Genomic DNA, 23,327 nt, shown 5'->3' on the forward strand with positions numbered 1-23,327 from the left:
TAAAAGGTAAAATATAGGGTCTGGGGCTGTAATTCAGTGGTAGAGTGCTTGCATAGCATACATAAAGCCCTGGCTTTGATTCCCCAGTGCCTTTGATTCTCAGTACCACACATAAGCACATAGACACACATGCACACAACCAGTTGTGGTGGGGCATGCCCATAATCCCAGTGGTGTGGGAGGCTAAGGCAGGAGGATCACAAGTTCAAAGCCAGCCTCAGCAACTTAGCAAGGCCCTAAGTAATTTAGTAAAATCCATGTCTTAAAAAATAAAGGGGCTGGAGATGTGGTTTAGTGGTTGAGCACCTTTGGGTTCAATCCCTGGTACCAGTTTAAAATAAAGTCTATAAAAATACTTTTGACATCTAGGGATATAGTTTAGTGGTAGAACAATTACCTACCATATCTGAGACCCTGGTTCAATCCCTAATATCAGGAAAAAAAGCCTTTGAGAAGAAAACATAGGAGAAACATAAAATTATAAAACTTTAGACAAAAAATGTCAAGACTAGGCAAAGAGTTCTTGTGTATGACCTCAAAAGCATAATCCATAAAAAACTCCAATAAGAGTTTATCAAAATTGAAAACTCTTGCTCAGCAAAAGACCATTAAGAGGATGAAAAACAAGTCACTCACAGGGAGAAAATACTCCCATATCCAAAAGAACTAGAATCTGGAATATATTAAGAACTCCTAAAATTCAAAAGTATAAAAATAAACCAACTAATAGAGAACTGGGTAAGACATTTCACCATAGAGGATGTATTGGGGGCAAATAAGCACATCAAAGATAAATCAGTATCATTAACCATTAGGATAATACAATTTAAAACCATGATGAATTTTTCCTACATACCTATTAGAATAGCTGAAATAAAATAGAGACAATTAATAAATAAAATAGAGACAATGCTGCTGCTGCTGCTTTTACTGGGGATTGAACCCAGGAGCATTTTTTTATTTTAATTTTTTTTCAGTTGTCAATGGGCCTTTATTTTATTCCTTTATTTATGTGTGGTGCTAAGAATGGAACCCAGTGCCTCACACATGCTAGGCAAACACTCTACCATTGAGCCACAACCCCAGCCCACCCAGGGACACTTTAGAACTGAATTACAACTCAGTCCTTTTTATTTTTTGTTTTGAGCCAGAGTCTCAAATAGTCTTAGTCTTGCTAAATTGCTGAAGCTAGCCTTGAATTCTTGATCCTCCTGTTTCAGCCTCCTCAGTTGCTGGGATTAAAAGCATGTGCCTGGCTCCAGCTGATTTCTTTCTTTTTGAATATTCCCTTGTATTTGCTTTTCTGACTCTTGTTATTTCTCTGTCATCTTCATGGTTTCCTCTTCCTTGTCTGCCTATAGCTGCTGTTCTCTTTCTGTGAATCTTCCTGGATGATTCAATTTCTGGTTTTAACTACCTTTTATATGTTGCTGATTCCAAAATAATTTTATGTAAAAATACCTCAAATTCAATATGTTGAAAAATGAACCTTCCTTCCTGAGATTGTTCTAGTTGTTATTATCACTATCAATCACTCATGCTTAAAATGTCTGAGTATTCACTTCTTTTCCCTTTCAACTACCCACTTGCCATGTAATTTGTCCCCACATGGCTGTGACTATTTCTCAAATTGATCCTATTCATGTTCTATCCTTAGATCAGAATTTCATTTTTTGTTTTAACTACAGCAACCATCAGTAGCTTACCACAATCTAGAAAATTAAAGCTTAATGTGGCAGGCAAGGCCTTTCATAATGTGACCCTTACCTATTTGCCAACCTCTTCTCATCACTCTCTATATTATACTTTATACTCCACCATCATGGACTTGCTTGAGGAAACAGGACATTTCTTACCTGCTACTTTTGCCCAACATGTTCTCTTTCCATCTGTGCTTTCTGGTTGTCCCTAATCCAGCTCAGTCATCATGCCCAGGAACCCTTCCTCTATTACTATGTATTTGGCTAGATGATTCCATCTTTAAAATATTTGAAATGTTGGTACATATGTTTTACCCATTTTTAAAAAAATATTTATTTTTTAGTTATAGGTGGACACAATATCTTTATTTTATTTTTATGTGGTGTTGAGGATAGAACCCGGTCTCGAATAGTAGGTGAACACTCTACCTCTGAGCCACAACCCCAGCCCCTGTTTTACCCATTTTAATTGTGAGTTTGGACTTATTGTCCCTTTATGAATTGTGATAAAATACACATAACACAAAATTTACCGTGTTAACCGTTTTAAGAATATAGTTCAGTAGTATTAAGCCTTTTTACCTTGTTATGCAACCAATCTCCAGAACATTTTCATCTTGTAAAACCCAAACTCAATATATTATTAAATAATAACCTTCCATTTCATCCTCTCCTCAGCTTCTTGTTATTACCCTTCTTTTTTTCTATGAATTTAATAACTTTAGATGCTTCATATAAGTGGAATTATACAATATTTGTCTATATTTTTGGTGATTGCTGATATTAATAAGCATGTGCTCTACCACTGAGCTATATTCCCTACCCTGTATTTGTCTTTTCATTATTATCTTGATTCACTTAAAACACTGTCTTCAAGATTCACCCATATCCTAAATTTTCCAAGAATTTGTTGTACTTTATCTGAGGTGTATCTTGCAAATATTTTTTCCTGGAGTGCCAGTATTTTTGACTTTTTAATTGACATTTTTGCCTTGCATACTGTTTTTATTTTTATTTTATTGTACCAGGGATTGAACTCAGGGGCACACAACCACTGAGCTACATCTCCAGCTCTATTTTGTATTTTATTTAGAGACAGGGTCTCACTGAGTTGCTTAGCGCCTCGCTATTGCTGAGCCTGGCTTTAAACTCGTTATCCTCCTGTCAGCCTTCCAAGCTGCTGGAATTACAGGCATGCCCCACTGCACCCAGCCCTTGCAAATGTTTTTATATAGTCAAAATTTATCTATCACAAAGCTGGGGATGTGGCTCCATAGTAGAGTGTTTGCTGGGAGTGCATGAAGCATTGGGTTCATATGGCAAAATTTATCACTTTTTTTCTTGATTGTATCTGAAATTTGAATCATACTTGAGAAGTTTTTCCCTATGCTTGAGCTATAAACTTGATTTTTTTTCAAAATATTTTTAGTTGTAGATGGACACGGAACATTTATTTTATTTATATGTGGTGTAAAGGATCGAACCCAGTGCCTCACGTGTGCTAGGCAAAGCACTCTATACTGAAGTATAAACCTAGCCCCTTGATTCATGTTTTTTTTTCTTCTTCTTCTTGTGTAGTTTCAATGTAGAATTTAAATTTCTGATCTGTTTGAAGTTTATTCTTGTGTATGGTAGAAGGTATGGACTAATTTATCTTTTTCCAAATGACTAACCATTTGTCCCAGGACTATTTATTCAAACCTTGATCTTTGCCCCACTGCTTTGAGATGCAATGATAATTTTATGTTAAATTTTCTGATATACTGTTCTGTTTCTGGACTTTGTATTCTTTTCCACTGGCCTGTCTGCTCATATACCTTTATCTTATTGTTCTAATCACATAGGCCTTATAGTATGTTTTGATGTCTCCCAGGGCCAGTCCTCCATGGTAGATCTTATTTCCTAGAGTTTTCTTGGCTATTCTTATATGTTTATTTTCCCACAAGAACTTTATGATCAAGTTATCTAGTTTTATTAAAATGTGTATAGATATTTTTATTGGATTGTGTTAACTTTGGAACACAAAATTGATATTTTTTTAGGACATTAAATGCCTTTACTGAGATTAAATGTTGTCTTCCATTTATTTATGAATATTTTTTGTTAGACTCCTCATTCTTATGGAAGAATTTGTGAAATTAGACTATACTACTCTTATATCAGAATATAACATTCAAGAGAGCATAGGCTACTGTTATGTTTTTTCCACATTTTTAATAATTATGTTTAATACTTTAAAATTTTTTAATTTGTTCTAATTAGTCATTATGTTTAATACATAGCTCAGTAGTCACAACAGTGTTTGAGTATTTGTTGAATTAAGTAATAATAAATTAGTTAAAGGAGCTTCTTTTTAGCTTGAGAAAATGAAGGATGTACTAAGAACATTAATTTGACAAGAGCTCATCAAAAAAAAAAGATAAAATGTTTGTGACGCTTTTTTTTTTTAAAAAATGGTTTTTATTCTGAAAACATGTTATTGTTGACAATTTTTTTTTTCAGTACTGGCAATTAAACTAAAGCTCTTGAAAGTGCTCTGCCACTGTGCTACAGCTCCAGCCCTTTTCATTTTAATTTTGAGACAGAGTCTGGCTAAATTGCTGCGTTATTCTTGAATTTGTAATCCTCCTTCCTTAGCCTCCCAAGCAGCTGGGATTATAGATATATGCCACCTTGCATGGCTACGAATATTTTTATTCTGAAAAACATGTTTTAGTAGGCTTGAGCTCAGGAATTATACTGAAATGTCACACCATGAAGAACATTTAATATTTCTTATTACGTTTTCAGTTCAACTACATGTTTATGAAGCACTGTGTAAAAAGTAGTCCTATAGTACCTATTCAGCAGGAATGGCTGGATAACTTGTTAATGCTGATACCTGAGTCTTTAAAGGAAGGGAAAAAAAGAGAAGAACTGCTTGAAAGTCTCATAGATGAGGTGTCAAGTGACTTTGAAAAAAGCATGAAGAGATATTTGGGTAAGTAACACATCAAGCTTCTTTTGCCTTTGCTTCTGGTGTTGAACCAAAAGTAGAAGCAAAATAAATAGGGAACACTATATATTTAAACTATTATCAATTTCAAATATGAATTTTTCTTAAAGTTTTTTAATTTTTAAATTTTTCTAGTTGTTGATGGACACAATATCTTTACTTTATTTATTTATTTTTATGTCATGCTGAGGCTCAAACCCAGTGCCTCAAATGTGCTAGGCAAGTACTCCACCACTGATTCACAACCCCAGCCCTGAAAGTTTTATTTTGTGCCCATAATATAGTCAAAATCTTTGTAGCTTTAAGGGCACTTTTTGTAATTTTTGTGTTTATTAGCTAATCCTTGTAGAGTTTTGATTTTTTAACTTTGCCTTTTTGATTTTAACTTTCCTGTTTACAGGGTTTTCAGAACATATTAATGTATTTGGCAGATTTATTAGGAATTTAATCGTTATGATTGTTATTGGAATATTTTTCTTTTTAAAAAATATTTTTGTTATAGATGGACACAATACCATTGTTTCATTTATTTATTTAGTTTTATGTAGTGCTGAGGATCAAATCCAGTGCCTCACAGGTGCTATATAGGCGTTGTTACCACTGTGTTACCACCCCAGCCCTGGAATATTTTTTTCTTAATTGAAAAAAATTGTATATTTTGTCATGTACAACATGTTTTGAAATATGTATACATTGAATAATGGCTAAATTGAGCTGATTAACATATGTATTGCCTCATGTACTCATGATTTTTTTAATATTTAATTTTTAGTTGTAGTTGGACACAATACCTTTATTTTATTTTATTTTTATGTGGTGCTGAGTATTGAACCCAGGGCCTCCACATGCTAGGCGAGCGTTCTACCACTGAGCCACAACCCAGCCCTCTCATGATTTTACTTTTTTTTGTGTATGGTAAGAATACTTAAAATCTACTTTGTTAGCAGTTTTCAAGAGTGCATTACATGTCATTCACTATAGTCACCATATTGTACAATAGATCTCTTGAATTTATTCCTCCTATAAAACTGAAATATTATATCTTTGAACCATCATCTCCCCAGCCCCTTTTCCCTCCAGCCCTATTAAGTACCATGCCATAAGTTTTCTTAAGTGGCCATATCAGGGACCTTTGAGTAGACAACACAAAGAACTGAGAATTAAGAGTTTTCCTATAACTGAATTTACCTCCATACTATGGCTAAAATAGTATTAAGAGCTTGATTTTGTTCTAAATAAAGTTTTTTTTCTTATGCTCATTTTAATTCATAGTAAACTACCATCCCGTAACCCAAATCAGAGATTTTGATATGAACAGGTCTTGCAAGGATTTCAAGAAATATTAATACAAACATATATTTTAGTACAGAGTGTTCTTGTGAAACCACCAGTTAAATGGCTTGAAGATGAAGGAGGCCCTTTACCTGAATCCCCTCTGTGAGTAAATCATTTACTTTATCTATTTTCCTATTTTTTGTGCACATATCAGAATTTATTTATTCATATATTCATGCATGGACATAGTAAAATATTTTTAAAAGTAGTATTACATCTAGTTTTTTTTTACACTGTTTGAAAATGAACTGATTTTACATTCACGTCTACTGTTGTGAAGCACTAGGGTATATTGTTTTAATCATATTTGACATGGTGTTTTGCTTTTTAGAGGACTAGATTATTCCAATCCTTGGCATTACAACTATGTGCAGGCAAGAAATCAAATAGCATCTGATTTGCACATTGTTCATCCAACTATGAAAATATTACTGGACCTTGGTTATACAACATTTGCTAATACAGTTTTGCTGGATGTAACAGGAATTAGGTAAAATCCTATATTTATTAATTATCATTCTAAATGTCTCCTTGCTTGACATTTTGACTGTATAATTTTTAAACTGACTCATAAATCTTCAAAACATTTCTTTAGATTTTAGAACTAAAAACAATTGTCATCAATAATTGTGTATGAAAACCAATGTCTTTTGCTTCAAAATAGATATTTTTTCCCCTCAAAAATAGAGCTAAAGGCCCAATTGATTGTGAATCACTAAAAACTGATCTGTCCATTCAAGCTAAAAAGGCAGAAGAGAAGATAATGAACACATGGTATCCACAGGTTATAAGTCTCTTTACCAAAAAGGAGTCACTAGAAGGCATTAAGCCTGAAAAATTGGATGCATTTTATAGTTGTGTTTCCACACTTATGACAAATCAGGTAAATACATTTTATGTATCTTAAATGATAGCATTGTTAAAATTATTCAGTATTTTAGATAACATTCTGTTAACAGTGCTGAGTAATTATTTTGAAATAAATTAAGAAAATATTTTTATTGTAATTTTGTTTATATTTATCAAAAAATAATTTTTGAGGCAATCTAAAATGAGAGATGACTGGGGATATAGTTCAGTGGTAGAATGCTTGCTAGTAAGTGTGAGACCCTGGCTTCCATCCCTAGAATTGTAAAAAATAAGTAACTTAATAAAAAATGAGGAAAGTCTAGAAGTATGTGCCAATATTATGAGTGATTAACTTGGCTCATTCTTAAAGGATGAAAGCTAATCATCTCTAGGAGTATGTTAAGAAAAGGACTATTCTAGTAATACATTTTCGAAGTTATTAAATTCCAAGTTGATTGAGTTTTTTCTCATTTTGTTCTCATTGAGTCTTGGTTCAAAATGTTATTGATTATTGATCACCACCCCTCCTTTTCTTCCCGCCATCTGGGGATTGAACCAGGGTGCTTAACGACTAAGCCTACCTCCTCAGCTCTTTTTATTTTTTTACTTTGAGAGAGGGTCTCACTATGTTGCTGATGCTGGCCTGGAACTTGTGATTCTCCTGTCTCAGCCTCTTGAGTTACTGGGATTACATGCATGTGCTACTGAACTCAGCTATTTATCATCTTTGAATGACAGAGAACATTAACTTCAAACAATTATGTTTATAGGCTCCTCAAATTTTTATGACTGTAAACATAACAATCCTAGAAAAACAGTTTTGATTAAAAACTTTCTCTTTTGGTAAAGATATCCAAAGATTCTATGAATTTTGTATTGTTTCTTTAAGAGGATAATATATATGTTTAATATTTGTATGTATTACTGTAACTAATATATATGGTTTCCTTTCCACCTTTACTCTCTTAAAGGGACTAATTATTTGGTGAACAGTAAAGAAATGCACATTTTGAAGATCATTTCAATTTATATTTGTCTGTTGGGCTACATTTCCAACAGTTGGTTCTCTATAAGATTGAATTTTTTATACTTAGAAATATATTGTGTAAATACCAAGTTCCAAAAAAAAAAATTAAAAAATACCAAGTTCCAGTGGCTTCAACTTCACCTAACGAGTGTGCTAGACATCTGGCTCTCCAGAGAAAATAACCACCTAAGTTCTGGTGTTTGATGATTTCTGTGGTGTAAATATTCTCACCATAATCTCTAGTTTCTTAGTGTTTAATAACTGGCTCCCATGATTCTTGAATATTTAATAATTGGCTTTTGTAAAAACAGGAGCTCTAGCACACCACTTCTCATGTGCATGCCACGCTGTTACAACACTCACCTTTAAGGGTCAGTCCTGCCTTATGCCCAGTATTTACCATGTTATTTGATCTTCTGGAATGTTTTATGTGCCAGGGACAGACTTACTAAAGAATTTGGAAAATTCTCTGTTGCCATTTTCAGATTGTTGATATTCTGTTTAAAAGTATGGTTTGCAGGGCTGGGACTGTAGCTCAGTGGCAGAGTGCTTGCCTTGTATTTGTAAGGGACTGGTTCGAACCTCAGCATCAAATATAAATAAGTAAAAAAAAATAAAGGTCCATTGACAACTAAAAATATGTAAAGAAAAATGTGGTTTGCATATATTGTTCTGTTTATTATCTTAGACTATTTATTAAAAATATATTTGCTAAATGGTAATTCCAAGACTTATAGATTATAGTGATTTAATTATGTAAAAGAATTTAATGATTTTAATTAAAGATTGATTTTTGTACTTTCTAAATTAATAGTAATTTATAATATCATGCAGCTAAAGGATCTCTTAGTAAGGACTGTAAAAGCATTTGTAGAACTGTTTGACTCAGAAAATCAACAAAGATTGCCAATATTTAAGATGGAATTGACATTTGATGAGGATAAAATGGAGTTTTATCCTACCTTTCAAGATTTGGAAGATGTTGTTCTGAGTGTGGTAGAACGAATAGCTGAAACTCTGCAGGTATTACATCATCCTTACCTATCAGGTTTCTTTATATAGCTCTATTTAGGAAATTTAAATTATTTGAGTTGAATCTTTATGAAGTGTTTATATGCATAAAGTGCTTTAACTTTGTTTTATTTTCTTCCCTTAATTATTTTATTTTTTAATATTTTTAGCTGTAGATGGACTCAATGCCTTTTTCTTATTTATTTATTTTTATATGGTGCTAAGGATTGAATCCTGTGCCTCACATGTGCTAGGCAAGTGCTCTACCACTGAGCTACAACCCCATACCCCCACAAGTTATTTTAAATTAGAAAGTGCTTTCTCTTTGAAAATGTCTCCTGGTTGAAACGGACATTATCCTTGTTTGAGTTTTTTCTTATAGTTATGAACTGAATTTTTGTGCATGTCTCATTTCCCCTACTGAATAATGAGTTTTTGTTTTTTGGTTTTTTTTGGCCCTGGGAATTTAACTCAGGGGCATTTTACCACTGGACTACATCCCAAACCCTTTTTATTTTGAGACAGGACCTTGATAAGTTGCTGAGGCTGACTTCGAACTTGCAGTCCTCATGCCTCAGCCTCCCAAATCCCTAGAATTACAGGTGTGTGCTGCCATACCTGACTGAATTGTGAACTTCTTAAGAACAAGATCTAATTTCTAGAGCTGTCTATGTAATCACATTGACATTATAATAAATAAATATTTGTGGAATGATGTAAAACTAACCCAACTTAAGTTTTTATATTGGATTGCATGCTATTGTCACTTTTAAATTATTACTTTGCATTGAGTTATTTTTCCTTGGACCATGGAAATCAGAATTTTTAAAAATATAGAATAAAATCTCCATATGGATCAATTGTACATATAATTAGTACATATGTTTTAATTTGTATTTGTATTAGAATATCCAAACAGTACCCTCTTGGCTATCAGGAACTTCAGCACCTGTAAATCTTGACACAGAACTTCCTGAACATGTGTTACAGTGGGCTCTTAATACACTGAAGGTGGCAATACATCAGAACTTACAAGGTGCAAGGAAACATCATGAGACATATGGTATATTTGAAATATTTAATATTATGTGTCTTCATTTTAACTACAATTTGATTGGATATTTGGTTATCCAGGGTTGTTAAGGAAGAGCCAGAACTGAGCATAATTACTGCTTTTGACAAGAGTCAAGGATCAAACCTCCCAAATTTGAATTTTATTGCCTGGTATAAATGATGAATGTTAACAGAAGAAGAGAACCCAGTGCTCCATGCATATGAGGCAAGCGCTCTACTACTGAGCCACAACCCCAGCCCCTCCATTTAAAAAAATTTTTTTTTAGTTACAGATAGACAAAATGCCTTTATTTAAATAAGGAGGAAGCTAAATCAAGGGTAAAACCAAGGTAATTCTTGAAAACAGTTTTAAAAAGCCTGGGGGAAAATTTTATTGGTGTGTAGTCTCCCTAAGTTTGTTTGAGGTCAGATAGATAATTGTCATTTGGCAGTCTATTATTTACTGGTATCATTTATATCACTAAGTTATTTTAAAAGCCTCAAATACTCTGTTGCCCTTATTAAAAAATATACTTAACTTCATTTGCTTATTAAGTCTTTTATTTTATTCTATCCATTCTTTTAAATTCAGAAATCTATGTATACGCATAGTATATTAATAATAGTATATGAGTAGTCTACCCTATTTTATGATCATATAAAGAAGCACTTTACCTTTTTAAAAGAGTATTATCAAGATTTTAATTGGCTTATTAATTTTCAGTTGAAAAATATAATTGGCTCCTTGATGGTATTGCAGTTAAGGTGATACAGAATTTTCAGGCAGAAGATCATACTTTTGATGAATACACAGAGGTAAGTAGTAATTCTGTTTTTTGTTGATGCTTTTTGAATTTCTCTTTAAATTATTCTAGGTCTAGATGTTTTAATTAAGTTAAATAGAATTTTTATTTTAAACACCATTTTAATAAACTAATTGGTTAGTGTTTTTTTTCTTAGTTACTCATTTACTCATTCATTATTTTAACAAAAAAAATCCCTATCATATTCAGATACCTCCTAAGATTTTGGTGATTCAGAAATAAATAATACATAAATACTTTCTTCAGGAGCTTAAATCTGGCTTGAAATCCTGATATAGAAAGAACTAGTATGACATAAGATAAATACTGGAAGGAAGAGATGGTCAAAGTATGGTAGAAATACAGAAGAAGGAATGATTGCTTTTGCTTTGGAAAATTGAAGGATTCATAAAAGAAATGAAAAGTGAGCTAAGCTTTGAAGTAGATGTTAGATGCAGAAGGAAGAGGGTAAAGCATGAACAAAGACCTAAAGTGTTCAAAGGTTTTTAAAGAACATCAAATAAATAAAAATAATGAAAGAATGGGCAACAGGAATACTGTATGTGGCAGATTTAGAATATGATGAGGTTGGAAATGTAGGTTGGAGTCACATGGGAAATTCTTTTTTCTTTTCAATTTTTTTTTAGTTGAACACAATACCTTTATTTTATTTATTTATTTTTATGTGGTGCTGAGGATAGAACCCAGCGCCTCACATGTGCTAGGTAAGTGCTCTACCACTGAGCCACAACCCCAGCCCCTGGGAAACTCTTGATCAAGACTTTGGACTTTGTTCTGAAAGTTTTTAGCCATGGAAGTAATGTACTTGGATTTGAGCTTTAGGAACTCTAGCAGCAATGGGGGAAAAACAACTGCATAGAAAAGATTCCTATCTCCTCAATGGACCTTATTCTGTTGGTTAAAACTGAGCTTATTTTTCTTATTTCTTCATCTTCTCTCTACTGACTGTTTAGCTTGTATTTTTTCTTTTTTTTTTTTGTTTGTGGTACTAGGGATTGAACCTGGAGCCTTCTATATGCCAGGCAAGCATTCTGCCACTTTTTTTTTTCAGTTGTTGATGGACCTATATTTTATTTATTTATATGTGATGCTGAGAATCGAACCCAGTGCCTCATACATGCTAGGCAAGCACTTTGCCACTGAGCTACAACCCCTGGCCCCCAGCCCTCTATTTTTAATGTACAATTTATAAATTTTAATTATTATAATATTTTAGAATAAGAAAATTTTAAACATTTAGAAAAGTTGAAGGAATTTTATAAGGAATACCACCTAGATTTTAGCATTTTACTGTATTTGCTTACCCACACATTTATTCATCAATTCATTCCCTTTTCTATCCTTCATTAATTTCAAGAATGAATAACTTTTTAAAAATCAACTTTATTGAGGTTAAGTTTCCATACAATAAAATGTATTTATTTTAATTGTACAGTTACATGAATAATGGGAAATTTACACACCCATGTAACCATTACCAGAACCAAGATATATAACATTTTCACTACTTCAGAAAGTTTTCTTGTGCTCTATCCTGGTCAGTTTTTTCCATGCAGACCTCAGGCAACAGCTATTACTTTATATCTTTCTTTTCTAAAGTTTCACATAAATAGAATGGTATGTACATACTTTTTTGAGACTGGTTGCTTTTATTAACATATTTTTTTGAAATTTTTCTGTGTTACCTGTATCCTTGTTTTTGAGTAGTATTTCACTCTTATGGATATATGATTTGTTTAGTTATTCGTCTTTTGATGAACATTTGGGTCATTTCCAAGTTTTTGGTTATTATGAATAAAGTTACTACTGTTTTTTGTGTGTAAGTCTTTGTGTGAACATAATGTTTTCAGTTCTCTTCTGGGATTTGGATTGCTGAATGGTATGGGTATTGTATCTTTAACTTTTGAAGGAACTGCTAGTTTTTTTTTTTCAAAGCAATTATACCAATTACAGTCTTACCACAGAGTTCCAGTTCTGTCACATCCTTTCCAATCTTTGTCAGTCTTTTTAATTTTAGTCATTTTGTTATGTGCACATTGGAATCTCATTGTGGTTGTAATTATCATTTTTCTGATGACTGAGGGTGTTGAGTATCTTTAATGTGTTATTTTTCATCTGTGTATCTTTTTAAAATTAATGTGTTCTGATAGTTTCCACATTTTAAATTGGATTTAAAAAATGTTATTGTTGAACTATAATGGCTCTATATTATTGGGTGGTATTATAATAATTCTTATTGTTGAGTTTTAAAGGTTCTTTATATATGCTGGGTAAAGTTTTATAATCTGAAATATATTTTGCAAGTATTTTCTTCTAGCTTATGACTTGGACTCTTCATTTTTGCAATGATGCATTTTAAGGAGCAAACATTTTAAATTATAATGAATTTTACCTTATCAATTTTTTTCTTGCAGAGTCATGCTTTTTGTGTCCTAAGAAATATTTTCCTACCCTGTGATCATAAATATTTGCTTCTACGTTTTCTTCTAAAGGTTTTATAGTTATGGTTTTTACATTTAGGTCTATGATCAATCATAAATTAACTTTTTCATGTGGAATAGGATATGGACCATGGTTTGATTTTTTTGTTGTTGTTGTTGTTTCCATATGCATATCTAGCTATCCCATCGTTGTTTATTGAAAATATTATATTTTCCCTGTTAAACTATCTTGGCATGTTTGTTGAAAATCACTGTCTGTATTTGTGTTTCTTGTCTATTTCTTAGTCTGTTCTTTTCCATTGATCTATATGTATATTTTGACAATCATTCCATTTTATTATTATTTGTTATTGTTAATCCCTTACTGTGCCTAATTTATAAATTAAACTTTATTATTAGTATGGGGGAAAATGTCTGTGGGATTCAGCGTTATCTGCAGTTTCTGCATCTGAGGAATATCTTGGAATGTATGCCCCACAGATACGGAGGAACAACTATAACTGCAGTTGCTTCCGTCTAAAGCTATAAGAAAACAGTCCCAGTTTCTTCTTCTGTGAAAACATTCAGCTTGTCATCCTCCCCTGCAGTTTGAGCTTTTTTGTTGTTGTTCTTTTTAGTTATACATGACAGTAGAATGTATTTTGACATATAATATATACAGGGAATATAACTTCCCATTCTGTGGTTGTACATAATGTAGAGTTACACTGATCATATATTCATGTATGAACATAGGAAAGTTATGTCTAATTCATTCTACTATATATTTATTTTTATTATAGTACCAGAGTCTTGATTTCTGTAGTTTAAAGGTAAGTTTTAAAATCACATTATATAAATTTTCCAACTGTGTTCTTTTTCAAAGTTATTTTGACTGTTTGAGGTTTTTCGCATTTTCATAGAAATTTTAAAATAACCTGTTGATTTCTAAAGAGGCTAGCTAGATTTTAGTTAGAATTGCTTTGAATTTTTTAATCAAATTTGGGAAGAATTGCCATCTTAAAATTGAATCTTTCAATACACAGCCATAGTATATATTTTAATTTATTTTGACTTTCTTTAATGCCTCTCAACAATGTTTTGTAGTTTTCATTAATTTTACAAATATCTTGAAAATAACAGTTTTCATTTTCATTGATAGTATATACAAACATACTTTTGACATTTTGATCCTACAACAGCCTTTTTTAAAGAGTCCTTAGGATTTTGTATATATGTACACAATATAAACCTTTTTTATTTTCCTTTTCCTATCTGGATCTTTTGTTTCTTATGTTGCTTTATTGGCACTGGATAGGATTGCCAGTAATGTTGAATGAATAGTAGCAGTGAGAGAGGACATTTTTGTCTTATTTATGATCTTATGGAAACATATTCAGATTTTTACCATCAAAATGTCTTAGGTATAGGTTTTTTGGTAAATGCTCTTTATCAGGTAGATGAAATTCCTTTCTAATCCAGGTTTGCTAAGAGGGAGGTAGTTCATTGGTTTTTGAATCATTTACTTTTTCTGCATATATTGAGTAGATCATGTGGTTTTTCTCCTCTTTTCTGTTAATGGTTTGAATTACATTTATTAATGTTTAGATGATAACCCAATGTTGCTTTCCTGAGATAAACCCAAATTACTTCCAGAATTTAGTGGCTTAAAAATAACAAAACTTGTGGAGCTGGGATTGTGGCTCAGTGGTAGAGCGCTTGCCTGGCATGTGTGAAGCATCACATATAAATAAACGAACAAAGTAAAGGTCCATCAAAAAAAATTTAAAGAAACCCAAACTTTATTATTACAGTATTTGTGGGTCAAGAATCCAGCTTGGCTTAGCTAGGTGCCAGTGTTTCAAAGTCTCTCATCAGGTTGCAGTCAACCTGTCAGCTGGAGCTGTAGTTTCATATGAAGTCTCAGTTGAGAACAGAATCATGCTTCCAAGTTCACTTAGGATTCAGTTTCCCATAGACTGTTAAAGTTCTGTTTCTGGATACATTCACATTTAGGATTAAATTTCCTTGATGAACTCCCTTTATTATTTTGAAATGCCTCTCTTATTCCAGAAAAATATCCTTAATCTAAAACCTGATATAAATACTCTCTATATTTCATTTTTAAGAAAAGCTTTACTAAGGTGTAATTCACACATTATGCAATTCAATATTTTAAGTATATTTATAATCATTACAATATGACTTTAAAATATTTAAAAGAAGCTTCAGGCCCAGTAGCTATTATTCCCCATCCCAACCTCAGATCCTAAACAACTACTGATATGTTTTTCTGTGTTTATGTTTGTATAGTTTTTTAAGAGAGAGGGAGAGGGAGAGGGAGAGGGAGAGGGAGAGGGAGAGAGAGAGAGAGAGAGAGAGAGAGAGAGAATTTTCTCGTATTTATTTTTAGTTTTCGGTGGACACAACATCTTTATTTTATTTTATTTTTTATGAGGTACTGAGGATCGAACTCAGTGCCCTGCACATGCCAGGTGAGCACGCTACTGCTTGAGCCATATCCCCAGCCCAATGTTTGTATATTTTATAATTATTTTATTAATATTGTAAAATTATGTTGTGTTTTGTTCCTGGATTCTTTAGTATATTGCTTTCACGGTTCATAATTGTTATAGACTGAATCTTCATGAGGTCATGAAAATTTACTCCTATGTTTTCTTTGAAGAATTTTATAGTTTTGGCTTTTACATTCCTATCTTTGTTCCAGTTTGATTTGATGAGTTAATTTTTACATATGTAATGAGCTAAAACTTTAATTTCATTCTTCTACACATGACTCTCTAGTTGCCCCAGCACAATTTAAAAAAAAATTATTTTCAACAAGGGTACCATTGGATAATCCTCATACCCTTGTCAAAAATCAATTGACCATACATACAAGGTTTTATTTATGGCCTCTCAATTTTATTCCATTGATCTATGTTCTTTCCTTGATTGTTTTTGCTTTGTAGTAAAATCTGAAATCAGAAATTACAAGTCTTACTGCTTTGGTTTTTAAAGATTGTTTTGGTTATTCAGAGTCCCTTCCAATTTCAAGTGAATTTTAGAATCACTGTCTCAGTTTCTTCAAGTAAGTCAACTGGAACTCTGATGGGGATTGTGTTGAATTTATATGTAGATCAATTTGAGGAGTATAGGCATCCTAACAATAGTAAGTCTTCTAATCCATGATCATGGAATATCTTTCCATTTGTTTAGATATTCTTGAGTTTCTTTTAATAATATTTTATAGTTTTCAGAATGCAGATTTTGCTTTTATTTTGTTAAATTAATTCCAAAATATTTAATTTTTTGATGCTATTTTATTTTTAGATTATTTATTGCTAGTACATATAAATGCAATAGATTTTCATGTATTGATCTTGCTTCCTGCAACCTTGCTTGGCTTGTATATTAGTTTGAATAGTTCTTTTATTAGGGGATAGCTTAAGATTTTCTATATATATGATCAGATCCTATTAATAGGATATATTACATTAATTGATGAAAACAGCTTTGCATTGCTGGAATAAGTTTCACTTTGTCATGATATATAATTATTTTTATATGTTGTTAGATTTAGTTTGTGATATATTGTTGAGTTTTGTGTCCATCTTCATAAGAGATACTGTAGTTTCTGTTATTGTGATATTATAGTTTGTCTGCTTTTTATTTCAAAGTAACACTGGTCTTAAAAACTTTTCAAAAATTTTTGGAAGAATGATTGGTATTCTTTTTTAAGTGCTTAGTATAATTTATTAATGAAGGGTCTGGACTTTCCTTGTAAATAGTTTTTGGGTTATTAATTCAATTTCTTCACTTTTCATAGATCTACTCAGATAATCTATTTTTTATCACATCAGTTTCAGTAGATTGTGTCTATATAAAAATTTATATATTTCATCTAAAGTTATGTAATTTATTGCATACAATTGTTCATAATATTCCCTTATGATCCTTTTTATTTCTGTCAGGATGTCCTCTTTCATTTTTCTTTCCCTTACAAAAATTAATGTTTATTCCATCTTTGTGTTATATTCCTGGATCCTTCACCAGTGTTACTTTAGGAAAAAACAAAACAAATGAGAAACTGAAATCAGAGTCACTGATATTATCAAGTAGGGAAACAACTAAAATCTAGCCACCATCAGCAAGAAAACAGCAAAGATAATGCTGTCAAAAGAAACAAAGAAGGGCTCTGGATGTGGCTCAAGTGGTAGCACTAGCTTGGCATGCGTGAGGCACTGGGTTCTATCCTCAGCACCACATAAAAATAAAATAAAGATGTTGGGCTGGGGATGTGGCTCAAGTGGTAGCGTGCTCGCCTGGCATGCGCAGGGCACTGGGTTCGATCCTCAGCACCACATAAAAATAAAATAAAGATGTTGTGCCCACCAAAAACTAAAAAATAAATATTAAAAAAAAGAAACAAAGAAAACTGCTTAAAAAAACCCTGTATGCATCATATTCTTTCAAAGCAGCAAAATATGTCCCTGCATACAATGGAATGTAAACTCAATTATTTTCCTTTAAGGTATAGAAATGTAAGTTCTTTTGAATAGTATGAATGGGTAAAATGTGTTTGTAATGGTAATTCAACTAAACTAATTAAGAGTGGGCCAGGAACACATATAGGGCTTCTGGGGATGATGTGGCTGTAATTCTTTGATTGGAACAGTGGAAACACTAATAAAAATTTTCAAAAATGAACAAAGAAGTACAAGACAAAGGCAAATGGGACTTCTTTTATATCTTAGCAACATTCAGATGGAATCAAATTTGAATGCAGTCCACTCTGCTTTTAAAGAAGTTTTGGTTCAGTTCCCAATTATGGATTCCTTGATGCAGTCTTAAACAACAAACTTGTTTTTAGTGGTGGAGCTGCCTTAGTAGCTGTGTCTGCATGGAACTGATAACTAATCACTGTCTTTGGAGGAAGTCCTAGCCTTTCCTTGTATAGTCTCTCTATATGTGTAATAGCCTCTCTTTTCATATTTAGTAGTCCATATTGCTATCTTACCACCTTTAGCTCTAACATTAACAACAGCTCCACAAACATCATCACTATAGTCATCAAAAGATTCTACAGTAAGGCATAGCAGGTCACTTCATCTCTGCCATTTGTTCAATATAATGAGCCATCTTCTACCCCGTTTGTATTTCTCATCATCCCATATAGGATCAATACCATCCTTAAAAAGTGAGTAGTCACAGAGAGGCATTAAATTACTAGACAACTAGTTATGGTTGTGGAGAGCCCAAATAGTCTTCAACAGTATCCAACTTAGAGATCAGTTAAAAGTTTGGTTGCCAAGTTACTTTAATCATTTTTTAAAAATGAGAGTGCCCATCTACTCTGTAAATGTTTTATATAGTGTTATGAGTTAGCAACCTCCTGATAATTAGATTCTGTTTTCTCCTCTTCTGTAGGCAGGTGATTAGGAGTAGAGGTAGTTTCCAGTTCCACAGATGCTGTCTTAGATTGATCTGATCATACTCCTCTTCTATTTCTGATTACAGTAATTTGCATCATCTTTTATCTTAGTCACTGCAGTTAAAGGTTTGTTGATTTTGTTGTTCTTTTCAAAGAACTGATTTTGGTTTTATTGATTTTTTCTTCATTTTTTTTAATATTCTATTTAATTTTCACTCTAATCTCTTATTTACTTTATTGTACTTGCTTTATTTTTTTGTTTGCTTTAGTTTTTCCCAGGGACTTATGGTGGATGTTCAGGTTATCATTTGAGAACTTTCTTCCTAATATAGGAATTTATAGCTATATATTTCCTTGTAAGCACTGCCTCAGTTGCAGCCCATAAATTTTTATATAGTAGTTGCCTTCATTTGCATTAATCTCAAAGTATTTCCTGATTTTCCTTTTGATTTATTTTTACCAATAACCTAAGACAGTTTAATTTCTACACATTTGTGTTTTTGTTGATTTCTAACCTCATTTTACTTTTGTTAGAGAAGATACTTTGTATAGTTTCTACCCTTTTAAATTTACCTAATTTTGTTTTATTCCTTAGTAAATGGATATCCTGGAGAATGTTTTCTGTGTACTTGAAAGAGTGTACATTGTTTTTGTTGGGTAAAGTGTTTCTTATGTCTGGTACTCTAGTTGTTTATGGTGTTGGTCAAGTCTTTTGTTTCCTTTTTGAGTATCTGCCCAGTTGTTCAATCCATTATTTAAAGTGGGATATTGCAATCTTCAACTATTTTTCAATTGTTTATTTTTGCTTCATTTCTCTCAGTTATTGTTGCATGTATTTTAGTATTCTGTTGTTAGGTGCAAATGTGTAAGTAAATGTTATATATCTTGCTTGTGGATTGACCCTTTTTGTTATTTTGAAGTGTTCCTTTTTATCTCTAGTTAAATTTTTTTTTGAGGGGGGCAATACTTGGGATTGAATCACTGGTGTTCTACCATTGAGCTACATCCCTAGCCCTTTTTATTTTTTATTTTGAGACAGGGCTTCCCTAAGTTGCTGAGACTGGCCTGGAACTTATAATTCTGAATTACAGGCGTGAGCTACCATGCCCTGCCAATTTTGTTATCCCAAAAGCTCAGAATGCTGAGGCAGGAGGATTCCAAGTTTGAGGCCAACCTTGGCAATTTGGTGAGATCTTTCCCCAAAATAAAAAAGAGTTGGGAGTGCATCTCAGTTGTAGAGTGCCCCTCAGTTCAATTTCAAGAAAGAAAGGAAGGGAGGGAGGGAGGGAGGGAAAGAAAAAAAGAAGAAAGAAAATTATCCCTTTATTTGGGTGTTAAGAAATTTATAACCAGTATCTTCGATATTTGGTAATAGCAGAATGTCTCAATTTTCTCTCCTTTTAGATTATTTTGAACCAAAAAGTTTCTTACATTTCTTTTCCTAAATACTGAACTAGAATCATTAGTGAGGCATCAGTAATGATAAAAGCAGATATATATTAGCTACAGAAATTGTCACATGTTATAGGTTTCTTTCTAAATGGAGAGGAATGAGTTGGCTCTGGGAATAACTATTTTTTAAAAATATATAAATATATAAACTATTTTTAAAAAATATATAAATATTTTTTTAAAAAATATTTTTTAGTTTTAGATGGACATATATTGTTATTTTATTTATCTATTTTTATGTGGTACTGAGGATCAAGCCCAGTGCCTCACACATGCTAGGCAAGTGCTCTGCCACTGAGCTAACCCCCTGGGCAGAATTTTTGAAAATAATTATCGAGGAAAATTTCACCTAGTGAAATGCTGTAAATGGCATCATACTGGATATTTATTTACTAGTAGATTGACAAATTACTTAGTGAAAAGATGGGTTAGAAAAAGATTTATGTTGGCTGAAGGTATAGCTTTGTGGCAGAGCATGTACTTAGTGTCTCTGAGGCCCTAGGTTCAATTCCCAGAACCAAAAAAAAAAAAAAAAGATTTATGCAATGAAAGGAAAAATTTTTATTTATTTAGCAAAAAAGAAATGAGTTTATATTCATGATTAATAATTTCATACAGTGCAATATTGTAAAATCACTGATGATTAGAAAATTCTAAGCATTTTTTTTCTTTTTTTTTAAGTTTATAGAATCATTTTTCAGTCTTGCCTCAGAAATAATGCTATTGCCTCAGTGGATGCATTACCCTATGGTGCGTTTGGATTGTGAAGATTTGAAGACAGGCTTGACAAATAAAGCAAAAGCCTTTGCAAATATATTATTAAATGACATAGCCTCAAAACACAGAAAAGAAAATGAATGGTAAGTAGAATTAATTACCATCCTCAGAATAATAGGGCCAAAAGAAATATTTTGCTAAAATAATTCTCATTTAAAAAGAAAAGATTAACACAGAAAGTACTTACAATTTCTCCTCATTAGCTGCTCTCCTAAGGAGGTTCCTTTTTAGTCTCATTGGGCTGGGTTCTTTTTGTCTGATACTGTTTGAGACTGGTTTTAAGGCAACTCAGGATTGAAGAAAAGAAAAGAAATTGAAAGAAGTCAGTGTTTGAACACAGGGAATATGGCAATAAAAAGGTGGTATATTTTCTGTGATACTGGGAAGATCTGTAATCATTCCTTACCCAAATATTTATTTGTATCACATAGCTTATTTTTCTTTTTGTGAAATGGAGACAGTGATAACTACTTTGTAGGGTAGCTATAAAATTGGATTAATAAACTAGTGGCCTATTAGCTGTGTGTGTCATGCAGATATGTTTTGTTTTTCTCACATTGTTTTATTTTGTTTAAAAAAATTTCCATTTGCTGTCAACATTTCAAAATTTAGATCATACACAAAGCTCACATGCCCCCCAACCCACTAGATTTCCTACTTTTTTTTTAATAAAAAGATTAAGACTATGCCATATTGGGCCTGCAGTGGTAAAAGGAACTAAGAAGTGACTTTTCTCTTTAGATGGGAAATGTGTCCTGTGTTTTGTTCACCAGTGGTCGAGCAACTCATCAAAACTCATTTAAGTCATTTGTTTCCTCTCAGCCCCTGCAAAATTTGAGTTTGTACCTTCCTGTAAAAGTTAAAACTAATATATGTATAATACCTAGCTCAGTGTCTGACATATGGTAGGTACTTTATAGATGTTAGCTATTATGTTTATCTTCCCAGAGGCAGAGTGCAAAGAGTATGTATTTTGGAATCAGACCTGAATTTAAATCCTGGCTCTGCGATTAACTAACTATTATGCGGGCAAGTTACTTGATTTCCCTGAGCTTCAGTTTCCTACTATGTCACCTATGAAGAATACCTAGAATTACTGTTATGATAACAGATAACATTTGTAAAGCATATAGCCTTATGAGTGACATAAAATAGGCATCCAATACATACTTTGAAATGAATATTCAAATGAATGTCAGAAAGTGAAATGTTTGTCAGGTATACTTAGGACAAAAACATACTACACAAAAAGATATCAAAGATGGTTAAGTATTAGTCCCTATCCCTTTCTTGAGAATCTTAACAATTTTGTTAAGAGCAATGATAATGGCATAATTAATTCAGAAATGGTTGTATGTTTAACATAACCTATTAAAAATTTTTTAGGGGCTGGGGTTGTGGCTCAGTGGTAGAGTGCTCGCCTAGCATGCATGAGGCACTGGGTTCAATCCTCAGTACCATATAAATGTAAAATAAAGATATTGTGTCCATCTAAAACTAAAAATATATATAAAAGATTTTAAAAAAATAGTACTTATGATTTTTCCAGAAATTTTTATTATTTCCAACAAAATGACTATAACTTACAAACCCATAATAAAAGAGCAGCTGGAAAGTCTCCCAGTTTATTCTACCTAGTTGTTTCTTTAATTCCTTCCTGAATAAATTCCATGCTTGAGATAGGGGAAATGTGTTGCCACTATGTTAAGTGCAGGATCATTAAAGAGCAATTTGCTTGGGCCACCTTAATCTTACCATATTGTTTACCTCCTGTACTTCTGCTGAAATACCTTCCCAAGGGACAGATTCTATTCTGTCAAGAAGAAAATTTTACAAGATTCTCTTTTTGCATTATCCACACTGGGGCATCGCTTTTGTTTTTGATATTCAAGAATTAACTATAAAGTTCTTCATGATCTGACTCCTGCTAACCTCTCTAGTTTCATACCAGGTCCTCTCCCTTGGCCTGTTTACTATTCCTGAAGTATGCCAAATTTAATGCTGCCTCAGGGCCTTTGTTCTTGCTGATTTTTCTTCCTGAAAGCTCTTTCTTGATATTTGCATGACTCAGTTTTCTTCTCTAGCTTTGAGAGAGGCCTTCCTTAACTACTCTATATAAAATAGGTCCTTTCCCTATACTCCATCATTCCCCCCCACCCCCACTTTCCTTGCTTTATTTTTTCCAGATAGCACATTTTTATTACTTAACATTATGTGTGTTTATGTGCTTTTGACTCTCTCCTTAGCTTGTATATAAGCTTTATTAGGGCAGGGACTTGGTTGTATATGCTTCTGTTTCTCTAGTGCTTAGAACCTTGTAGGCACCCAAGTCTTTATTAAAGAAACAAGTTAATTCCTCCACATAATATATATGAAATACCTGCATGAACTAAGATTTATTTTTAAAATCACATCACTTTTATACTTTTTTTTTTTTTTTTTTTTTCATG

At 32.4% G+C, this 23,327-nt stretch overlaps 1 protein-coding gene and 1 pseudogene across 1 annotated transcript in view; one reads left to right on the plus strand and one right to left on the minus strand.

Moving 5' to 3' along the window:
* Dnah12 (dynein axonemal heavy chain 12) overlaps positions 1–23,327 on the plus strand; it is a 267,252-nt gene that overhangs the window by 10,283 nt on the left and 233,642 nt on the right. Inside the window, exons 6-13 of the mRNA XM_048801012.1 lie at positions 4,491–4,680; positions 6,060–6,132; positions 6,362–6,520; positions 6,718–6,913; positions 8,741–8,929; positions 9,824–9,980; positions 10,695–10,786; positions 20,782–20,960. Coding sequence (XP_048656969.1) covers positions 4,491–4,680; positions 6,060–6,132; positions 6,362–6,520; positions 6,718–6,913; positions 8,741–8,929; positions 9,824–9,980; positions 10,695–10,786; positions 20,782–20,960 — 1,235 coding nt within the window. The remainder of the gene's footprint in view (positions 1–4,490; positions 4,681–6,059; positions 6,133–6,361; positions 6,521–6,717; positions 6,914–8,740; positions 8,930–9,823; positions 9,981–10,694; positions 10,787–20,781; positions 20,961–23,327) is intronic.
* Positions 17,574–19,828, minus strand: LOC125616252 (annotated as a pseudogene).

The sequence above is a fragment of the Marmota marmota genome, unplaced genomic scaffold (assembly GCF_001458135.2).
Source record: "Marmota marmota marmota unplaced genomic scaffold, marMar, whole genome shotgun sequence".
NCBI classification, from domain to species: Eukaryota; Metazoa; Chordata; class Mammalia; order Rodentia; family Sciuridae; genus Marmota; species Marmota marmota.